The sequence below is a fragment of the Macaca nemestrina genome, chromosome 1 (assembly GCF_043159975.1).
Source record: "Macaca nemestrina isolate mMacNem1 chromosome 1, mMacNem.hap1, whole genome shotgun sequence".
Lineage (NCBI taxonomy): Eukaryota > Metazoa > Chordata > Mammalia > Primates > Cercopithecidae > Macaca > Macaca nemestrina.
In genome coordinates this window covers 134,331,837-134,353,342 of record NC_092125.1, presented here as the reverse complement: position 1 = coordinate 134,353,342, position 21,506 = coordinate 134,331,837, and the positions used below count along the sequence as shown (strand labels likewise).

General features: G+C 35.3%; 1 protein-coding gene across 8 annotated transcripts in view; it reads right to left on the bottom strand.

Annotated features, from left to right (window-relative positions):
- Positions 1-664: 664 nt before the first annotated feature.
- LOC105485451 (phospholipid phosphatase related 5) overlaps positions 665-21,506 on the bottom strand; it is a 118,345-nt gene continuing 97,503 nt past the window's right edge. For 4 of the 8 annotated variants that reach the window (XM_011747809.2, XM_011747811.3, XM_011747812.3 and 1 more), the window contains one exon: positions 665-3,522. In XM_011747809.2, the coding sequence (XP_011746111.1) occupies positions 3,490-3,522 (33 nt within the window). In that variant the 3' untranslated portion in view covers positions 665-3,489. The other 4 variants (XM_071074245.1, XM_011747814.3, XM_011747808.3 and 1 more) reach the window with 2 other exon arrangements.

Here is a 21,506-nt window from a genome sequence, read left to right as displayed (position 1 = left end):
TCGTAAGACTTGGGGTAAAGAGAGCAGACTTATTATTTTATTCAATGTTGGCCATGTCCTGAGGATCTATTAGGCTAAGATCAGACTATAATCTAAAGTGGACAGGAAAGAGTAATTTGAATACTCTCGTTTTTCTTAAAAGAGATTCATTCACTTAAAGTCTGGAGGAAATTCCCTTAATTGATATTCTAAAAGAACTGTAATTTGGAAAATTCATTAGAAAGCCCATGCCTGGCGAATTTTGAGATCAATATTTTCAAAGCATAAATAGAACCATTTGGTATATTTCCAGGGCAACTTTTTAGAGCATGCAGTCAAAATGTAATAAATGGTGCCTTAGAGGCAGGAATATGCTAATTTACATCCAATCTTAAATGCTTTGCTCAACATAGAAGTGAGCCTATACAGTGGATCATATACCCGCTCAGTGTCTCAAATAGTTTCTAGGAAGTTGTGATTTGGAAATAAGGACGTTAGTAAGATCCCAGGATGGTCCACGAGATGCAGAGGGTAATTGAGCTGTCCAAGGAACTGGTCTAATCTGATCCATTGTGATCCATTTCCAAACATTCTTCAGTCACTCTGAGAATTCTTTCATGCACATTAACAAGCATTCCTTATTCCTCTACCCACTATCAAGACCAATATATCACAAAGTCAAAAATCAGTTTTCAATTGAATTTTTAAATTTTTATTTGAAAAATACAATACACAGCAGAGAATTATTTCCTCCCCTACTGTTCTTTCACAAAGGAAACTGTATGGTAAATGTAACTGAGATATTTGGCTAGGATAGATCCTGAGAAAAGAGAGGCCCAGTTAGAAGTGGAAAATACAAAGTCTGTCAAAGAAGATTCACCTCTCTTTTAACATAAAAGAGCCTTTTAAGTTATCATAGGAATCAGATAAAACATGTGCAGAATTTCTGCCATGCAAACAGAGACTACTGAAATTTTCAAGTTGACCAAATTACACTGACCTGGGCCCCAAGTAAGTAGAATAAAAAGGAGATGTCTTTATCAGAAAGATATGTGTTTGCCTGCTTTTACTAGCCTACATATGTACATATTTACATATTAATGTTTTCTGAAATATGATTTTCATTATTCTCAGTAATAGCATCATGAATAAGGGCTATTTTCTGGCTTTTGCCTTATTCACATGTATCTTGCGTTTTTCATCTGAATTTTCTTCATGACAGCATCACTCACTGTACAATCTTGAGCCCATGATGTGTAAATAGTAGAGGTGACTTTACTCTGGTTCTGGGTTAAATCTGAGTTTTTGAAGAATTTATAACACTTGCATTCAGATCAGGTTTAGCAAGGTGCAAAGAAGCAACCTTGACACGGGACTATATAGGCAAGGCTTCCAACAGGAAAAATATTCCTGGTTGGCTCCTTGGAAGTCTGATGTACAATCAATAGAACTGATAAAACTCTGGAAGCCTTACTAGTAATCTAGCTTTCTAAGACATTATGATCATCCCCTTCACTTTCATTCTCAATAAGTGAATTCCCTATTACTATTATTGCCTAAAAAGTCTTTAAAGAGGGTCAGGACATTCAAAGTTTCTCCATGTTCTAAATTTCCAACAGGACTGAATTGCTCTAGAGGTCTGAAATTAGTAGAAATTGGGATTTTCTTTTCTTTTTGGCTCTACTAGAAGTGTTTTAGCTTCCACCGTGATAGAAATGGGCAAATAAAATCTATTTGGGGAGTAATGGTCAATCTTTGGTTATATTTATTTGCTGATCTCTGTTGAAATTACAGAGACAATTAAAAGTTTGCTTTCTTTAGTACTGTAAAGTTTAGAAAGATTCATTTCAGTCAATTACTGCCAAAGTTACTTTGCCGTATAAGCTAAAGTTACTTAGGGTAGTTTTAATTACTGCAAAGTTATTGTTGAGGAGTTTGCCTTCCTTATATTAATGGTGATTTTAATCTGTAATTCCACATGCTAAATGTAAGGTATGTCCCTTGGGCCCTCTCCTGAGTGGAGGCTGGGGCCTGAGGGTGAGGGTGGAAGGAGAGATGTTGAGTTTAGGCTTCTCTTTTACAAAGAGCCTCACATCTAGACTCTTGATATTCGTTATTTTAAAACTGGATTACAATTATTATATAGTTGTATATTTGCAAACTGTTCATTCTTAAAACAAACATTTAAAATACAGCAGAGCTTTCATAATTGTATTCTGGCATTTCTTTATTTTTTGAACCATAGGTAGTTGCCCAGGATTCTACTGAGCTCTGAAAGGCCTCAATGTCCAAAATGAGATGACAGCTGTGCTGTATTAGAAAGGAATATGAGTTCAGGGTCAGAAAACCTGAATTTAGGCATCAACTATGTCTCTTACTAGTTTGTGATTTGGCATGTTATTTACCCTGTCGTGGCTTCATTTTTCTTATCTGTAAAAATAAAGCCATACTCTTCATGTTTATACCAGGTTATTATGAGGATTACATAAAATAGTTGGTGTAAATATACTTTGTAAACTATAAAGTACTACACAAATGCAGAGTAAAATACATTAACCATATTTCTAGCATTTATATAATTTAAATTATGTGTCAGGGTATAGTTCTTTCCCGTTTAAATTATGTAGAATCTTTAGTAGTAAAAAAGCCTAAGAATGGAGCCTTTGACCACTCTTGAGACACTGCTACTCATGGGAAATTACTCAATAATAAGGGACCAGTGCTGAATTTCCTGATTTAAGCTATCCTAAATACTGCCTGCATTCAAAAACAAGTCTTGAATTAAGCCACAATTGTCAGGAGAAGAAGTCCAAATAAATAATTTTTAATTATGATACATTACTTATTACAGTAAAAATTGGCATTTTCCCCTTCAAAAGCAGAAGCACCAGTCTTAGAATGTATAGTATGAATGGTATTTTAAGTGAAATATAACACAATATAATGTGGAAACATTATTTTACTATAGAACATACTTTCTAAAAGGAATTTCACACACTGAAATGTTAGAATGGAAATAATGTCATGCTGAATAATAAAATAAAAACCCCCATGACTTTCAAAGTCCACTTCAAATTAAACATGGCATACTGCTGACTAGATATATGAAAATTAAAAAAAAAAAAAACTAGCCCAAAATAGAAGGTTTTCTATACAAATACGATTTATGTAGAGGTTTCTCTTAACATAATTGCAGTGATTCTGTGAGAAACTAAAGTGAATGTTTTATTGAAGGATTTTGTTCATTTGGTCATCACACTTTGTTGAACACCTACTTTGTGCTAGGCTTTGTTGTAAGTGCTGGGGACACAGAAAAAAGAAAGACAATCCTGCCCTCGAGGAGCTCACAGTCTAGTGGGGGAAACAGATAGGTGGACATTGATTTTAAAATTATAAAAAATATTAAACAACGTTATAAACTTCCTTTGCAATCAAACAAACTTTGGGTGTTATGAGTGGATGGTAAAAAGGGATGATGTCCAATGCAGTGAAAAGCCATCTGCTTCAATATCATGTGACTTCTGCGAAGGCAGTGATGTGGTTCTGCAAAAAGAAAAAGGAATGACAAAGTGAGAGGCTTGGGAACATTAGCTTTGTAAAACATGTAGTACCTTTACAAATAATCATTAGCTTATATGCTGAATGTTGAAGTTGCCAAAACATCCAGCATTATTAAACTAAGTTTTATGTATTAGTACATAATTTTCGCTGCTAATTACATATTTTATTCAATAATCTTAATTATCCAAATAGATTAAAATGTTATATCTGCTTTATTCAAAATTAACTCTGAAATTTGAAAAGATAAAAATGGCAATGCCAGACACGTTAATATTCTGTTCAGTGTTAATGGAATTTTAATGCTGCATGTTGGAGTTTCAGATTAATTGCTCCCTGAGAGACAGATGGTGTAGAATAAGGTGGTGAAATGCTGACTAAAATGGCATTTGCTAGTTGACAATAATCTACTTAAACACTTCATTTTTGATGCATGAATCCTGACTCCAGACTGTGGTCTCTGTTGTTTACCTCTACCACAGAATTCTTTACAGAGCCTTTTTTTTTTTTTTTTTTGGAAAGGAACAGAATTATGTACAAAGAAACTCTGTGGAATGGCTAGTATTTAAATAGATTCAGGCATGAAACAGGCCATGTCATGCCTGCTGAAGTATTGCAATGAAAAACTACTATTACATAATTAATCATGCTACATATGGGCTTATGTCAAGATCTAACGTGACTGACAGCCCCAACAACTAACATCAACATTACAAAAGGGTTCTACCATCATACTACCCATTTTAAATGTGTTTTGTGTAGTTTTTGTATGGCTTTTGCATTGGCTTTTTTATAATAAATGATATCATAAACAGAATTTCATATGATGAATGTACGCCATAAAATTTTCTCAACATACATGTAGCTTTTTTCAAGTTTAAGTATTTTAATTCATCAAAACATATTTAAAATGTGTGTAAAAAAATTAAAATTCATTTTCATTGAATTTAGGCATATTAAACCACACAAAAGGAATCTCACTGATTACAATTTAGGGCATTATCTTCTAGGCTTGACCCACTTAATACTAGAGAAAAACAAAATTAGTAAGAATCAGGAGTGAGCAGAGCATGCTGAGTTTTTCACTAACTCCTGGTAACACTTTAGAAACTTTATTTCCCATTTAAAAATGCATGATGAAAATGCCTGAACATTCAGTAGCTCATCTCTAAGTTTTCTTTTGCTTTCCTTACAAAAGCTCAGGCATGACTTTAGGGTAAAGATGACTTGTCAGAGTTATATAATGCACTATAATTGAATTAAAACAATAAGAACTGTGGAAATCATACATCACAGTTTTATTTCCAGTGGCCCCACGGGTACTTGAAACCAGTGACTGAGAAAATGCAATTTGATATAGAGTGTTTCAGCACAAAATCCTCATGAACATCACACTTCTTACTAGGATCTAGACCAGCATAATTTCTGGAAAGATGTTAAGATAGAAATTAAAGATTAATCAGTCAGTGACAACTGGTGGGTAGAAAAAGGGTCAATAAGGGGCAGTAGAGAGAAAATAAATGAGGTAAGAAAGAACATGGGTGGTGTCCCAAAGGCCACTGGCATTGGCCTCAGTGTTCCCATTGACCCAGATCATGAAGGGAGGGTTCGCAAGGCTCATTAAGTTTGCTGAAGATGATCTTAAGGGGACAACCACCAATCTGGAAGGCAGAATTAAATACACATTAAAGGACTTTAATAAACAGAGAAATAATCAGAAGCAAACCACTGATGATCAGTGCACAGCTTGACAGAAATAGAGGAAAAACCAAGTGCACAGTGCAAGCTGGAGAGTGTGACAAAGAAAACTGTAATAACTGTAGGGTGACCATATAATTTATCATCTAAATATGGACATGTGGAAGGGGGGAAAGGGTGCTAATACTACACAAGGACAACAGGCTTAAATGAGGATTGTCCCAAATAGTAATATAAAGTCACCCTATACTGTGGTTTAATGTGTCCACTAAAATGCACATGTTGGAAACTTAATCTCTAAGGTAACAGTGTTGATAGGTAGGGCCTAATGGGAGGTGATTAGACCTCTAGGGTTCTGCCCTCATGAATGAATTAATGCCTTTATCATAGGTCAGGGTTTGTTATAAAAAAGCAAGTTTAGTCCCCTTCTCTCTTGTTCCCTCTTTTGGTGCTTCCACTATGTTATGATGCGGCAAGAAGGTGTGAGCACCTTGACCTAGGACCTCCCAGCCTCCGGAATCCTGAGCTGACACATTTCAGCTCCTCATAAATTACCCAGTTTGTGGTATTCTGTTATAGCAGCACAAAACAGACTAAGAAACCTTAATAATGAGGCATGGAATGTATAACTGTAGGTGAGCTATTGAGATCTAGAAAATACTGGAATTCAGTCTTAGCATTTAAAATCACATGCTTCAGTGATCATGATATCTCCCTTTAACTGCCCATAAATTTTAAGCCATATTAGTCTTTTCCTATGCCAAAATATTACCAAGTTAAACTACAAGAACAACAGTTAATTTCTAGACTGACTTCATTTTTAGATCCCAGGATTTTAGGGAAAATTCTTGCCCCCTCCCCCAAATTAGCAGCTTTTCCATTTCACATCACTTAAGTTTTCACTTCTGAGATGACTTCATTTTTTCCTATTTCACTGGGATTAGAAGTATCCTGCTTGGGGCTCATTATTTTAAGGTAGTTGTGGTTAGCAGACAAACAGATGAAAATAAAACACTGAAGTGACTGTGCCTAGGAAGAGAAAATTAAGGAGAAATTTAATCATAGTACATGACAGGAGTGTGCAGTCATATCAGAGAGCTTCCGTTCATTCACTTTACTGTTTAAGAGCAAATTAACCTATGTCATAAATGAAAGAGATGGATTATTTATCTCAGTAGTTTTGTTTTTTTTAAGTTTAATTCTTTTCTGGCACAGGGGTGATTTTCCCTGAAGGAATCTAAAGAAGGGCCAAGATAATTACTTGAGGTCCTTTTGTAAGAATCTATTATATGATGCTACATTATACAACTTACATTACCAAGGTGTATGTACATGCATAATTTGAAATATACAGATGGCCTAATTCCTGTGCAGGAAGTTATTGTCTATTCACTTCCCAGCAGCATTTTTCCCAGTAACATGGAAAACCAGAATTGTGTTTAATATTTTCAGATTGTTGTCTTGAGAAATGGACTGCCTACGAGGCAAAGTAGTCGACCAAGTGTTTTTCTTTTTCAACATGGCTAAATTCTTAATATGCAACACTAAATCTTATTAGATGATAGTGCAAAAAAGCGGTAGGCAAACCAAAAAACTCATGCTTAAAAGTTCTATTCAGAATCACGAGATGAAAGTGGTCATAAAATGTACTGTCACAATTCCTGGTACCTTCTGCAATTACATTAACAGAGGCTTACCATGGAGATGACAAAGCTTGACTCCAAATAGCTGAAGATTAGAATATGCTACATGAAGCATCCATTAGAAAGTGTTCACTCAGGTGCACAGCAAACCAGTGAGCAAAATAGAGTCTGATCCTTGAGTGCAGGGGTCACAAGGGAAAGTAAACACTTTGTTTCTGGAAAGTTGTACTGGATACTTAAATTTAATAAACTTGAAAGTCTCTATAGCATGTCCATTTTTAAAAGCTCTAAGTTCTGCATGAAAATCTCTGTTTTACTATTTATTCTATACCTCCACATAGAAAATACAGTCTGTAATTTTAAAAAATGTTACTTAAGACAAAACTGTCATGATTAATGATGTGAAATTTTGGTGATGACTTGCCATCTGGCAAGATCCGTCACTCAACAATCAACAAATCAGGGGAAAATGTGGGAAAATGCAAAAAGAGCACTCCAGGGAAGTGTTTGGAATTACAGCTATAGGAATACAAGCAAAATGCCATTGTTAATGGCTTCTTAGTTAAGGAATGCTAAATTCATATTAATGATGGAAAAATAACATGTATTGGAAAGATTAATAATAATAACAGCAGCAGCAACCAAAAGCTCTAGTTCCTATATTGCTTTTGGTTGTAAGGAAAACCTGCACAGAAGGACACATTTTTCTGCATTTGTCTTAGCTTTGCAACCCAATTCCAACACCAGTGCGCTCCAGCGCACATACGTTTATTGCCTTAATTGAAGGTGTTCACAGTGGCTTATTCCCATTATCCAGCTGAAGAGCCTGGCAAGACAGTCTTTAAAAGACCTTTCCTGTGAATGTGCTTCTTCACCATTCTCAATAGGTTGATTTCGGCACACCTACAAAAGGTGTTTTACATATTACTTAAATGTTTATTTAAACATTGACTTAATTTATTCAAAGTACTAGTTTATTTAAAGTTCTATGTTGTTACATTGTTAGGCCAAATGCCGAGATTAAATATTATTCCAGTTTCATTCTTTCAAGATGATTGATGATAAAAAGCTTTTGTGTTTGAATAGGAGAGGCTATCAACGATCAGCATAGGTTTTTAACCTAAACATAAAATGGGATCTGTGCATCTGTCTTTCATGCAATGATTTATGTCTTTGACTCTGTTGCTGAGGAAGCTGTGTGGTACAGTGGTCTTTGCAGTCAAGTCGTCTGAATGTCAAGCGTTTAAATGTGGTCTCCATCACAACTGAAATTTTAGCAAGCAATTTAACCTTTCACAGACCCAGCTTTCTCATCTGTGAAATAGAGGTAAGAATACATACTTTTTGAATGGATTTGTATTAAGATTAAATGGGATTATATACACAAGGGTCCCTGTCCCTACTCAAACATATTCATCATTTATTTATAGTTACTAATAAAAGTCACAAGCTAAAAAGGAAAGTCAAAAAAAGAAAAAGTAAAATAAATAAATAATTTTTAATTGGTTAGAATTTTACAAATAAAGCTCACTATCTGAATATAAAATACACTATTCTACCGATCTGCAATGCTCATATCCAAACAAACTTTAAAACCCAAAAAGTGTTTCTTTTAAGATTGGTGCAAACTAATTTGGTGGCAAAACCTGATCTGTTGTGAGGCAATTTACACACTGTTTTGCTGCAGAAATTCTCATCTGTGATTACAATTGTTGCTCCAGACACTGCTTGTATAACCGAATATGCATATTCCTAAAATATAAAATATTTTGAATTCTGTAAAAGCATCTGACACTAAGGATTCTGGAGAAGAAATCATGGTCCAATAAATTAATCAACAATTCTGACATAGCCTACATTGCATCAGGAAAAGATAGGTGGATGTCATGATCTCGAATATTGTCCCTGTTTATTTTGCGATTTGCTTCTTTAACTCATTCATTTGCTTCCTTCATTGTGTCCTTTAAAGAAGGGAAAGTGAGCAGAAGAGAGGAAAAAAGCAGAGTATATGGAGTATGTGTTGGAAGGTTCTACTTTGTCACATTGTTTTCCTTCTGCTAGCTTGTGAAGTTGGTATTTTAGTAAAGAGAAACAATGTTAAAACCATTTAAGATGACATTGGTTAAATTCAGATTTGAAGCTGTGAAACTGATTCTAAAATTTATGTTCAGCAATTTCTTGTTGTTTTAAGAAGCTGGAGACATAAAAGCTATCATGGGACAGAACCAAAGTTTTCTTGGGAAAGGTGACTTTTTGGGGGGATTTTTAACCTTTCTATATAGTGGTTCTGTTTCAGTTCAGAGTTTTATATTGGTTCAGAGTTTTGTTTCCATTAAGAAGTTTCCTTTTTTTTTTTTTTTTTTTTTACTATTCAGAGAAAAGAGCTAACACAGCTACCTTCTGAAAGAATCTCTAGGCAGCTTTCTCTGATAATTAAATCAGAGGCAGGCCCAGTTTTACGAGAGTATTAGCTACAGATCTTATGAAGTATTTCCAAGTCCTGAGAAGCCAAAGAAGCTTAAGGCTTTTCACACCAAATCTTTAGAGGCACTGATTCTCTACTGTGGCTTCATGCTGGAATCATCAGGATCTTTAAGAAAATACTGATGCAACCCCAGAGACCAGGATTTAATTGGTATGAGGCATGGCCTGGTTACTGGAATTTTGAAAGGCTCTCTGGATGATTGTAATATACAGCCAATATTGAGAACCACTGTGTGAGAGGTTCTGCAGGCCCAGCTGTATCCAGATCAAGTGCTGGCTCTAAATCCAGATCACCTGATATGCCTGATGTAGTACAACTCCTGGGGCCCAAGCCCAGGCCTTCTGGATCAGAATGTCTTGGTGTGAAACCCAGATATCTTCTCTTTTTTGCAAATGCCACAAGCAATGGATTGTCTTTTATGCCAGTCTGAGTACCACGGCCTAAAGTTAAAGAAAAGTGATTAATGAAGTAAGCATTATCGGGGATGTAAAATCAATTCCTTCTTTAAGATGCTATCCTTTCAGTGGCAAAAGAGTATTGCTTAAAAAAATCAGTGAACTTGAATAATTCCAAAAAGTACATCTTTGAATTCAAGCCTTTTGACATTAACTGCACATTATATGTCATGCTTAAAGCTGCACCATGCATAAAGGTGTTAAGAAGACCTTCAGCAAATACCTGTTTCAATCTTTTTTTTGAGATGGCATCTTGCTCTGTCACCCAGGCTGTAGTGCGGTGGCAATATCTCAGATCACTGCAAACTCTGCCTCCTGGGTTCAAGCGATTCTCCTGCCTCAGCTTCCCAAGTAGCTGGGATTACAGGTGCACACCACCACACCCAGCTAATTGTTTGTTTCACTTTAACTCAATGTTTCCCAAATGTATTGACATGAAATTTCATGGAAGTCTATTAATACTAATGTGTTCATGGTATTTGTCTTCTAAGTTTGTTAACTTCCTCAACTATAATAACCTTCCTCTCTACCACACTTCTATGCCATATCCATAGCTATATTCTCAATCAGTAATCATGTTTGAAATGTAAAATCCCAACTTACCTCCTGTCTTACCTCCCTCACACAACAAGGTTTCTTTGGCCATGAGGAAACTTCCTGACTACTAATTTATCCATCTGATCCAGTCTATCATGCTCCTTATGAATTCTGCTTGTTTTTCACTCCTTCTGGACCCCATGGTTGATCATATGATCAATCTTTAACAGCATCCTCAAGTTTCTTGCCCTCGTGCCCTTATCTTGCCTGCTAAACAAAACCGTTGCATGAACTGGATTATCTACCCGGAACGTTCTTCTCTTTCACCCTCACTTGGCTCATGGTCCTGCAGCTCTCCCCTAAGATGATGTTTCAAGCATTGCTGCATTGCTTCAAGCGTTGCTAAAGGTCTCCCTTTAAGTGTTCCTCCGGTATAGTCATCATCATCTTCTGTATATGATTACAAAATTCTCTCTGTCCCCACGAGACATACCATAGTGCTCCGTATTTGATATTTGTTACATTTCATATATTACAAATCTGATTATAATGATAAGGCAACTCAACAGTAAATTGTATCCATGCCTTGTTTCATATAGTAATACTTTAACCTATAAAATTGGCTTCTTCTTAGTTATTTCATTTTCCTTTAACTTTTTAAAATGCTTTAGATTTACTAAATAAGCATCCTAACAGTACTTGACAGAGGAGAATTGGAGGATGTGGATAATGGGCCAAGTGCATGATAAATTCTTGTAGAACCAGGAGTTGATTAAAACTCCTCATTTAAAAAACTTGCTTATTTTCACAAAAAGGCACCAGTTGATAAAAATCTGAATGAGCTACAACTAGATTCATTTCAGAACCATTCAAAATCATAAGGGCCATTGGAAATGACACAGATAACTTGAAAAATGTTTTATAAAGGTAAATATATGCTTACCATACAACCTGGCATTCTCACTGCTAGGTATTTATCTAAAAGAAATAAAATATATGTATTCACAAAAAACTGTAGGTGAATGTTTATATCAGCTTTACTCATAATTGCCAAAAATGGAAATAACCCAACCTTCAATTGGTAAATGGATAAACAAACTGTGGTGCATCCACACAACAGGATACTACTCAGCAATTAAATGGGAAAAACACAGACTACAGATGCATGTAACAAATAAGTCAGACTCAAAAACTCAAAATGCATGAGTCCACTTATATAACATCCTGAGAATGGCAAAACACGAGGAACCAAAACAAATCAGTGGTTTCTCAAAGTTGGAGATTGAAGGAGGGATGACTACAAAGGGGAAGGCAGAAACATTTGGGAGTCACAGAAATGTTATCTAACTTGATTATGGTGATAATTTCATGAAAGTAGGCACTCATCAAAACTCATAAAACTATATGCCAAGAAAGGATGTTACAGGATGCAAATTATGCTTTAATAAATCCCAATTAAAAAAATTAGGACCACCAGCCATAACATGAAGTCTAAAGGCCAAGACATGTCTAAAATTTGGTTTGTCAGTTATTGAATTATTCTTTTAACATCTGGTTGTTTCAGTACAAAAGAAAAATACAAAATAAGTTTATTGAAAAATATTCAAAAATATAAATTGAAATGAGAACTTTATTATTTTTGGCCTATAAGATTGTAAAGATTATGAAGAACAATATTCTCCACTGTTGTGAGAACATATGGATATGAATTCAACCAAAAGCCTTAAAAGTGTTCATACTCTGTTTCAGCATTTCTACGTCTATGAATTTATCTTAAATTATTAATTGAGCTTAGAAAAATATATATTCAAGGAACATTTACCTTAGTATTACTTATAATTGTGGGAAATTGGAAGTGGAAGCAATTATCTATGTCTAACAAATGTAATGGTTTATATATGGATTATAACTTTTAAAAACACAATGTTATTATGCAGCACAGTGATTATGATTTGGAGCTCTGAAGTGACAAATATGGAACATATTTCTGTGAAAATGGAAAGTAAGGATTCCTATTCTTGTTTCAGAACACAGACCAGTTGTGTGACCTTGGGTGTATTACGTAACCTATGTCGCTTTCTCCGTAAAATGGAAATAAGACACACTCAAATGACTTCACATATTTTATATGTGAAGTTCTCTGCATAATTCCAAGCACATATTAAGCTATAATTGAAGATTAGCTTTTAATATTCCTGATATGACTGTTATATTTATTGATCTGAAATTATATGTCTATGATGCATTGTTATGTGAATAAAAGCAATAAAATATACAGGGAAATTCTGTATTCAACACAAACCCACACACACGTTCATTGGGTCTTGAAGGTTATTTTAAGAAAATGTTTCCTCTGATTATTGTGATAACCCTATAGATACTTCCTATTCATTTTTTGTTTGGCTTATTCAGATTTTCAGATCATAAATACCTACAAATTATTTACTAATTGCTTCTTTAATCAAAACTATGAAAAATAAACTTCTTGTTTCATAAAACTGTGAATTGAGTCATTGCTTATTTACCTAGTTTTAGTCAAATACAATTTTATATTTTTTCAACAAAATGTTTTCACAGAACTGTGATTCTCTGATTGATTTTGAAGGCCCTCCATAGTGTCTCCAGGATGGTCCCCAATAAGGAAACAGACCTGAAAAAAGAGGGAGATGAACGACTGGGATCAGGTTCCCATCCATGTGTAACTAATTATGTGTGCATTGGAAATGATTTTTAAATCTGTCATTGATTATTCTCTCCTTAATTAGTGACTGAATGAATCATATAATTTAAAGATACAGTCATCAATTCTATATTTATTCACATAAATCAGATGAGAAAGTTTCTAGTCTATATTCCAAAGTAATTTAATAAAAGATGCTTTTATAAAAGGCCTGTTAGATAACTGAGGGGAAAAGCTGTCTTTTATTCTTCATGTAGTACGTAATAATTCATAAATAGTATGGAAAAATAGATACTGAGTACACTGGAGTATAAATAGGAAAATGACATATGGCAAAATAATAACAGAATATGCTAGTATTTTTAACCTAAAATGTTGATGCCTGTTGGAAATTTTTAAGCTTCTACTTTCAATTTCCTTTTTTTAAACAAAATTAAATTTTACAAATGAGAACACATTATAGCATGTAAATATTGATTTACTTCAAATATTTTTCATAAATGCTCAAAGCTTAAAGAAAAATGCCTACATATGAATATATTTAGTTCCACTAACTATTCCAATATCTAATCACTAATAAGATTGTTTTGACAAGGTCCTATATAACATTTATATTACAGTTCAGCAGCTCTGTAAAACAAAGATTTGCATTATAGAAAATCAACTGAATCTTAAATAGATTGCCAGAGTTACTCACGCACAGCATTCTGAAACCTCAAAGGAATTTATCACAGGAAACGCAGTAATGTATAATCATATTTGTCTTGGCAAGAAACCACAGGATTGTTTTGCTATTGCTATGACACTAATATATGCAACATTTTATACTACAATATTTCCTGCATATGTGCAACGTATGAAATAGACAATTCGTATAAACTTTTAAATCCATGAAGTCTTCGTATGGGAGTATCCTAGTGTGAAATTTAAAAAAAAAAAATCTCATTAAAGAAATTATTGTTGCAGGAGGGAACTAACTTGTGTGAAGCACCTATGTGCCAAGAAGTTTATCTGTGATGTGTTAATTCCAACAATTATCCTACAGGGAAACCAACATTGGATCAATTCTTCAGATAAGGAGAGGAGTGATTTGTCTAACTCCATTTCAATATTATGCAGCTGCACCAGGCTTCAAACCTAGCTCCAAAATCCAAGCTCTCTGTCAGCCCATCACTCTGACTAAATTCCACTTCACGTTTCACCATGACCACTGTAATCTTATAAAATCTGCAAAAGAGTCAGTCAATGTAAAGTTCAATTCCTTGGGTCACCGGGAGCTCTTTCAGAACATTCCTATCGATGTAATTTTTTTTTGCAGTTGCCATGGGAATTAAACATGGCAATTTTCATCTGTAATAGTATATACTCATTATAATATTTCTAAATTTTTGGAGCTATTATCACTTCTTATCACTGTCATTCAGCTGATGTTTCTGTTAAGAGGGGTGTGCTTTTACATGATGAGCTTCATGGGGTAGTGTAGGTTGGTGAAAAGCCCCTTATCCTAGGTGTAAAACTGAATCTTGTAAACTATTTCTATCATGACTTTCCCCTTCTTTTTGGCAAGAGAGAATTCCCTTTGGTTCAATTGATTAAGAGCACATCAACCTAAGAAAAAATAGTGCCTGAGTTTAGATGGAAAAAATCATTTTCTCAAAAAGCATTTTCAAATTAGCCAGGAGTGGTTATTGTGGCCTGTCGTACCTACCTTAATAAAACTATATGGATATTAATTTCCCTTAGATCTACTGGAAATATCCCATTTTCTGTCAAATCCTATTCATCCTTGTATTTATTTTTAAGTATTTTTGTTCCTTTACCAGATAAAGCCTTTTTTTCTAGATTTTCTACATGGCATCAGTTAAAATGCATAATTCATACATTATCTCCCTGTGCTGACCTCTGCCAGTCTCATAGACTCAGCATTGGTCCTTGGAGTGAGAATAAGCACAGGCAGGAGACAGAGGACTACAGAGCTCAGTGCTTTGCTGCTGGGGTGACTGCAGTCTGTCCTATGAGGATTGTCTGGAAGGAATGCCAGTGCACACCTTACCCGTTAATTATAAAGGATAGGAAGCTGTGAAGAAAGAACAGGGAAAGGCCATAGATGGAGGATCAGCATACACTATGGGTAGGGGAGAGGGATGGTTTTCTTAGTGACACTCTGGCTGGAAGCCCTTTTCTACTGTAAATCATGAGGTGAGATAAGTCCTCTAAATCAGCACCTTACAGCAGACTTTGCCAAATGACATCTGGCCAGTCACGATGGCATAACATGGCTTGGTTTTACTGAGATCTAGTAAGCATCATCTGCAGCATTCAACTGGATTCTTACGATAGCCTTTCAGATTCTTTTGTTGTTTCATATTGCTCTCTTATTCTCCTCTCTGAACAAGCCCTTTCCTTCCTTAAAGTCCTTTTTGGAAGGACTTTAAGGAAGTCCTTTTTGGAAGGTACCCAGTTGCTTACAGCATAAACATCAACTTCTTAATGTTGTATAAAACATCCTTCATCACCTTCATCCAAGGTCACACAGAACACTTTTCCATGTATTTATTTCCTAATTGTATTTGCTCTCTAATTATTTGCCTATTCATGAACTTGACCAATTAGGCTGTTTTCTATATTATAGACATCAACTTTTTGACATGTGTGTTGTTTATATTTTATACTTTGTAATTGGCCTTTTGTAAATCATTTTAAACTACTCTTGGTAACTTATTTTTTAAAATGCTTGAACATTTTTTTCTAGTTACCAATGCCAAGAATGAAAGCACTGATAATGAGTCCCACCTTTATGAAATCTGGAGAATTTTATATTTTTACATTTTTGCTGGTATTATCTAGAATTCATCTCATTTTGTCATCTTAATTTTCTCTTATATATCTTCTACTTAAATTTTATAGTTTTGTACAGTTTGTTACTTTATTTTACTAATTAGTTTTAATTTTACTAGTTTTATATTGAAATGGTTTCTATTCTTTCTGCCAATTCATTCATATCCTAATTTGATCTCTAGTTACTGGTGTATTACTCAGTTAATTGCTAAACATTTTCGGTACCTTTTTGTGAGTAGTTTAATTCCTGAATTCTTGTAGAGCTGATATTTTATGGTTGTTTTAATACTTAAATGACCTTTTGGGTAGAAATAGGATTACGTCATGAACTAATTCCTTGAAAATTCTGAAGACATTACTACATCTAGAAAAGATAGAGTAGGATAGATGTTGCATCTAATGTTATTCAGACACAAGTCTGAGACCAGCATGCTGTCAGCCTTGGATAGGTCAACAACTCTTTCTGTCTTTGTGGTTGTATTAGTTTTCACTAGGTAATGCTATATACCTAGTATATACACAGTGTGTGGCTATATACAGTGTGTGGCTGTATATAGTGTGTGTATATTATATACATTATATATATTATATATACACACACTATAATATATAGTATTACCTAGTGTATGTATATATATATTGTATATATATGTGTATATATATAGTATATGTGTATATATATAGTATAACAACCCCAAAGGCTCAGTGACTTCCAACAATAATACTTATTTCATCCTCGTACTACATGTTGTTGGCCAGGTTCTTAATCTGCTCTAGGCCACAGGTTGGAGGCAGGCTGGCTTCTCCTGTCTTTCCATTTTACAGCCCAGGCTGAGGCAGCAGTACTTATCTGGAAAATGATCTTTTCCTGCAAAAAGGCAGGGGCAAGAATACTGGCAGAAACTCATGATAGCTCTACATGTTTCTGATTAATGAAGTTTATATCAGGTCTATTCACATGTTATTGACCAAGTCCAAAGTAACTGGAGTAGGAAGAACACTCTGCCTAAGGAAGGAAATAGCTAATAACTGGGAACAATACTACTACCTATCACAGAACTTACAAGGTTCTTTCTTGAGTACTGAAATTCAAAAATTTCACTGAGGAGCATCTAATTCCAATACATATTTCAATAGTTATTTTTTATCCTTTTAACCCTTCCAGCTTAAAGATTCAAGTATTTATTTGGAAGAAAAGTTCCTTTAAAGTGTATTTCTAAATATTGTCATCTTCTTCAGATACAATGATTCACATGTTAGGTTTTTGTGGTATGTCCTCCACATCTGTGATCTTTTCTCAGATATCAATTTAATTCTCATTTTTTAAATTATAAAATAATATAACCAACAACTTTTTCCAGTGTGAACTTTGTTCTTTATGGTTTCTAGTATAGTTTTAATCCCACCATGACATTATTTGTTTTCTTATATTACATTCCTGATTGTGTCAGCTATCTTTCATCTGACATTCATTTCACAAGTTTTCTTTAATTTCCTTGACTGTGGGAAGAAGATGGTATCTACAATAAATTTAATTATTTTTATTGTTTTATATATATATTTTTTTTTTCTTTTTTTTTTTTTTTATGAAGTCTCACTCTGTTGCCGAGGCTGGAGTGCAGTGCCATGATCTTGGTTCGCTGTAACCTCCGCCTCCCGGTTTCAAGCGATTCTCCTGCCTCAGCTTCCCAAGTAGCTGGGACTACAGGCACGTGCCACCAGGCCCAGATAATTTTTATATTTTCAGGAGAGGCGAGGTTTCACCATGTTGGCCAGGCTGGTCTTGAACTCCTGACCTCAGGTGATCCACCCGCCTTGGCCTCCCAAAGTACTGGGATTACAGGTGTGAGCCACGGCGCCCAGCCAAATTTCTTGTAATCTTTTGTTTGTTTCTTAAAAAAAAATTGTGCTAAATGCACAATTTGGCAGAGAAAAATAAACCAAATACTTTCAGAAAGGTCGTGCGAGCCCTAAGGAAGTACAGTGTTTTAAATTACCCTGGGGGAGTTTTTCTGAGGGCCTTTTGTCTATCTGAACATATCAGCAGTCAATCCAATGAGGAAGCACTGGAACCTCTTCAGAGAGCAGGTTTGTTTGTTTGTTCGTTTCTTAAAAACAAACAAGCAAAACCCCCCAAAAAACCCCATGCTCTATTAAAATATCTCTCTCTCTTCTGTGTCATTTGAAAGGATTTAAGTTCTTGTCCTGATTATTCATGCTTGAAATAGGACAGATTTAGCTCAGTTCATTTTCCTAAAATGAGTGGGAAAGGAGTCATCAGTTATCTCTTAATGATAATCATGAATTGCTAGGGAATCCTCTACTTAGATCATGAGCAGAAAAGCTGGAGGATGTAGTTTTATATCATCAGTCTGAGAGGACTGTGAGAAGAAGCTAAGACCATGAGCATTTTCAGGAAGGTCACTTTGTCTCTATACAATTTCATTCATTATGTTTGTTGAAACCAGGAAGACTACCGATCAGTTCAGTCGAACTTCTATTCGAGGAGTATGTGCAATCCTTGCAGGCAGGTTTTGGTTCTGGACAAAGGGAACTCCTCATCCAGGTGTGAGGTACCCATCCAGTTCATAAAAGCTTTCCTTGATCTGGCATGAACCCCTAATAGTGAGAAGCCTAATCTGAGGACAGCTTCTTGTCTCAGAGCTTTCTTTGGGCATTTGCTTATTTGCTAACTCTGTCTCAACATGGTGTTGATCCAAGGTGTTGAGATGTTCTCCAAATGAAACGAACTCCTTACTCTGTTAGAGATTGCTCCTCGCTCTCATTCCCACTCTTTGGAATTTTGGGATATTATTGGGGCCACATAGACTTTTAGCTACTCGTACAGCACTGTATTTCTTAAAGAGCAAAGAAAAAATGGCATTGACATTTGTGAGATTTCCTAAAACTGGGTTTATTTGTACCATATCTAGTCAAACTGCCAAAAGAATTTTACTTTATCTAGTTTTCATTCTTGGTGACACAGCTATTAAGATATTAATTCCTACATTATTTTTGATAATATAGGAGTGTAAAGGTAATGAAATGTAAACGTCTCCATCTCTAGTTCCTAGAGTCAGACATTTGTTTCTTGGACTCCTAAGAATAATTAATAGAGTCTTTGTGTCTTGGAGATATCCTGAAGCCAGCAACACCAAAGCTTTTGTTTTGTTTGAGATATGTGGGCCACTGAAGACCAGAGCCAGCAAAGCATGAATTTGAGAGAAAGGGGTGGTGTGGCCCATGAGGATATTTGGCTCCCTGGGTCCTTGGGTGGATGGGGGGTTTGTAGATCCTGTAAATGAGAAGCATCTGCACACGGCTCACATGAAGGGCCCCAGGGCTACTGGTACCTAAAATAGGGATGGCTGCAGGTGCCACAGAAAGCTGAACCCTGGGTATGAAGGTATGAGAGATACCCCCAAGATTTCCATACACAATTTGGCAGAGAAAACTAAACCAAACACTTTCAGAAAGGTCGTGTGAGCCCTAAGGAAGTACAGGGTTTTAAATTACCCTGGGGGAGTTTTTCTGAGGGCCTTTTGTCTATCTGAACGTATCAGCAGTCAATCCAATGAGGAAGCACTGGAACCTCCTCAGAGAGCACCTTAAATAATTGAATAATTTTTAAAAAGATAATGACTTTCAGTCATAAACTTATTCATGAATAGTATAGTATTTCATTGTAGGAATAAGGAAAAGAAGGAAGAAAAGAAAGAAGGAAAGAAGGAAGGGAGGAGGGAAGGAAGGAGGAAGGAAGGAAAGAAAGGTCAGAAATGTGGATAAGGTCATGGTCCACTAACCTCAGTTGACTCCTTCAGTTTAAGCATTGCTCTGACTGGTGTCTGTTTCTCTCTTTCCTTCCTTCCTTCCTTCCTTCCTTCCTTCCTTCCTTCCTTCCTTCCTTCCTTCCTTCCTTCCTTCCTTCCTTCCTTCCTTCCTTCCTTCTTCTTTTCTTTCTTTCTTTCTTTCTTTCTTTCTTTCTTTCTTTCTTTCTTTCTTTCTTTCTTTCTTTCTTTCTTTCTTTCTTTCTTTCTTTCTTTTTCTCTCTCTCATCCACATGTCCCTTTCTATACTACTAAAGATAAATAGATGGTATTTTGCCTAAGTGATTTTATTATATATACATTTAATATACATATAAAGTTTTTTTTAAAAAACTTTCCAATATATATTGGAAAACTTCCCATGTCTTGATTTACCTCATCCATTTTAGCTTTTAAACAATAATAATAATTATAGTTACGATTATTAAGGGTTTCACTGGTACCAGACACGGTTTAAGTGCTTTACCATTAACTTATTGAACTCATATAATGATCAATTTATGAAAGAGAAAACTGAATCACCAAGCATTTAAGTGAGTTGCCTAAGTTCAAAATTATCCAAAATTCTCAGCTAGTTTGCCTCCAGAACCTAAGAGCAAAAGCACTACACTACAATGTACTGGATCCCGTTGATTTAATAATTCACTACTCATATATATTTAAGCTTTTCATGATTTAATACGACAAAGAGTCATACAAAAGTTACTAGTAACCTGAATATTTAGTGGACGTTGGGATATAATGGGCCAGTTTCCACAGATGATTATTTTCACAAACCAAATGTAATGAATGTTCAGATATACTTGGCTTTCAGAAAAATCAGGACTTTTCCTCATAAACTATGGTAATTAGCTATATGAAAAACTCCCTATAATTAAGGGATAAATTGCTGGCATAAAAATAAAGAATGCTGGTATGCTATAATTACACTGCAGCTTATAGTTTGTCAAACATGTACTTTGAACATAAAAGGTTATATAAGTACATAATTTCTAAACGAAGCCCTTTGCCTTCTCCATACAAAAGTGACAACCAGAAAATGACAGCTTGGCATAATAATGCTAAAACTCTTGGTCATGCTTGCAGACCAAACTTTCACACCAGGCTCCCTTACATTTTTCAGAGGGCCAGCTTTAAGGTCTAATGCCACTCTCTAACTATCAATTATTAAGATCAAAGTACTGGGAAGAATTTTGCATTTACTTGTTTACCAATATGAGCCATGATTAATGCAATAAGGTGAGTACCCGCTTAGTGATGTTCACAGGCTCTTGGAAACCAAGTTTAAGTAGAATGAAGTATAATGAAACCAATTTGACCATAGGCTAATTGATATAAGCAGGAATTAAGTTTCTATGGCATATTTCTGGTCACAAAGACATCACCAAACTTCTAAATAAAGACCAAAATGGTTCTAATATAAAACACTGGAATAAATGTGATTATACATACATACATTTAAGAAAGATTAATAGAGGCCGGGCGCGGTGGCTCAAGCCTGTAATCCCAGCACTTTGGGAGGCCGAGACGGGCGGATCACGAGGTCAGGAGATCGAGACCATCCTGGCTAACATGGTGAAACCCCATCTCTACTAAAAAATACAAAAAACTAGCCGGGCGAGGTGGCTGGCGCCTGTAGTCCCAGCTACTCGGGAGGCTGAGGCAGAATAGCGTAAACCCGGGAGGCGGAGCTTGCAGTGAGCTGAGATCCGGCCACTGCACTCCAGTCTGGGCGACAGAGCGAGACTCCGTCTCAAAAAAAAAAAAAAAAAAAAAAAAAAAAAAAAAAAAAAAAAAAGAAAGATT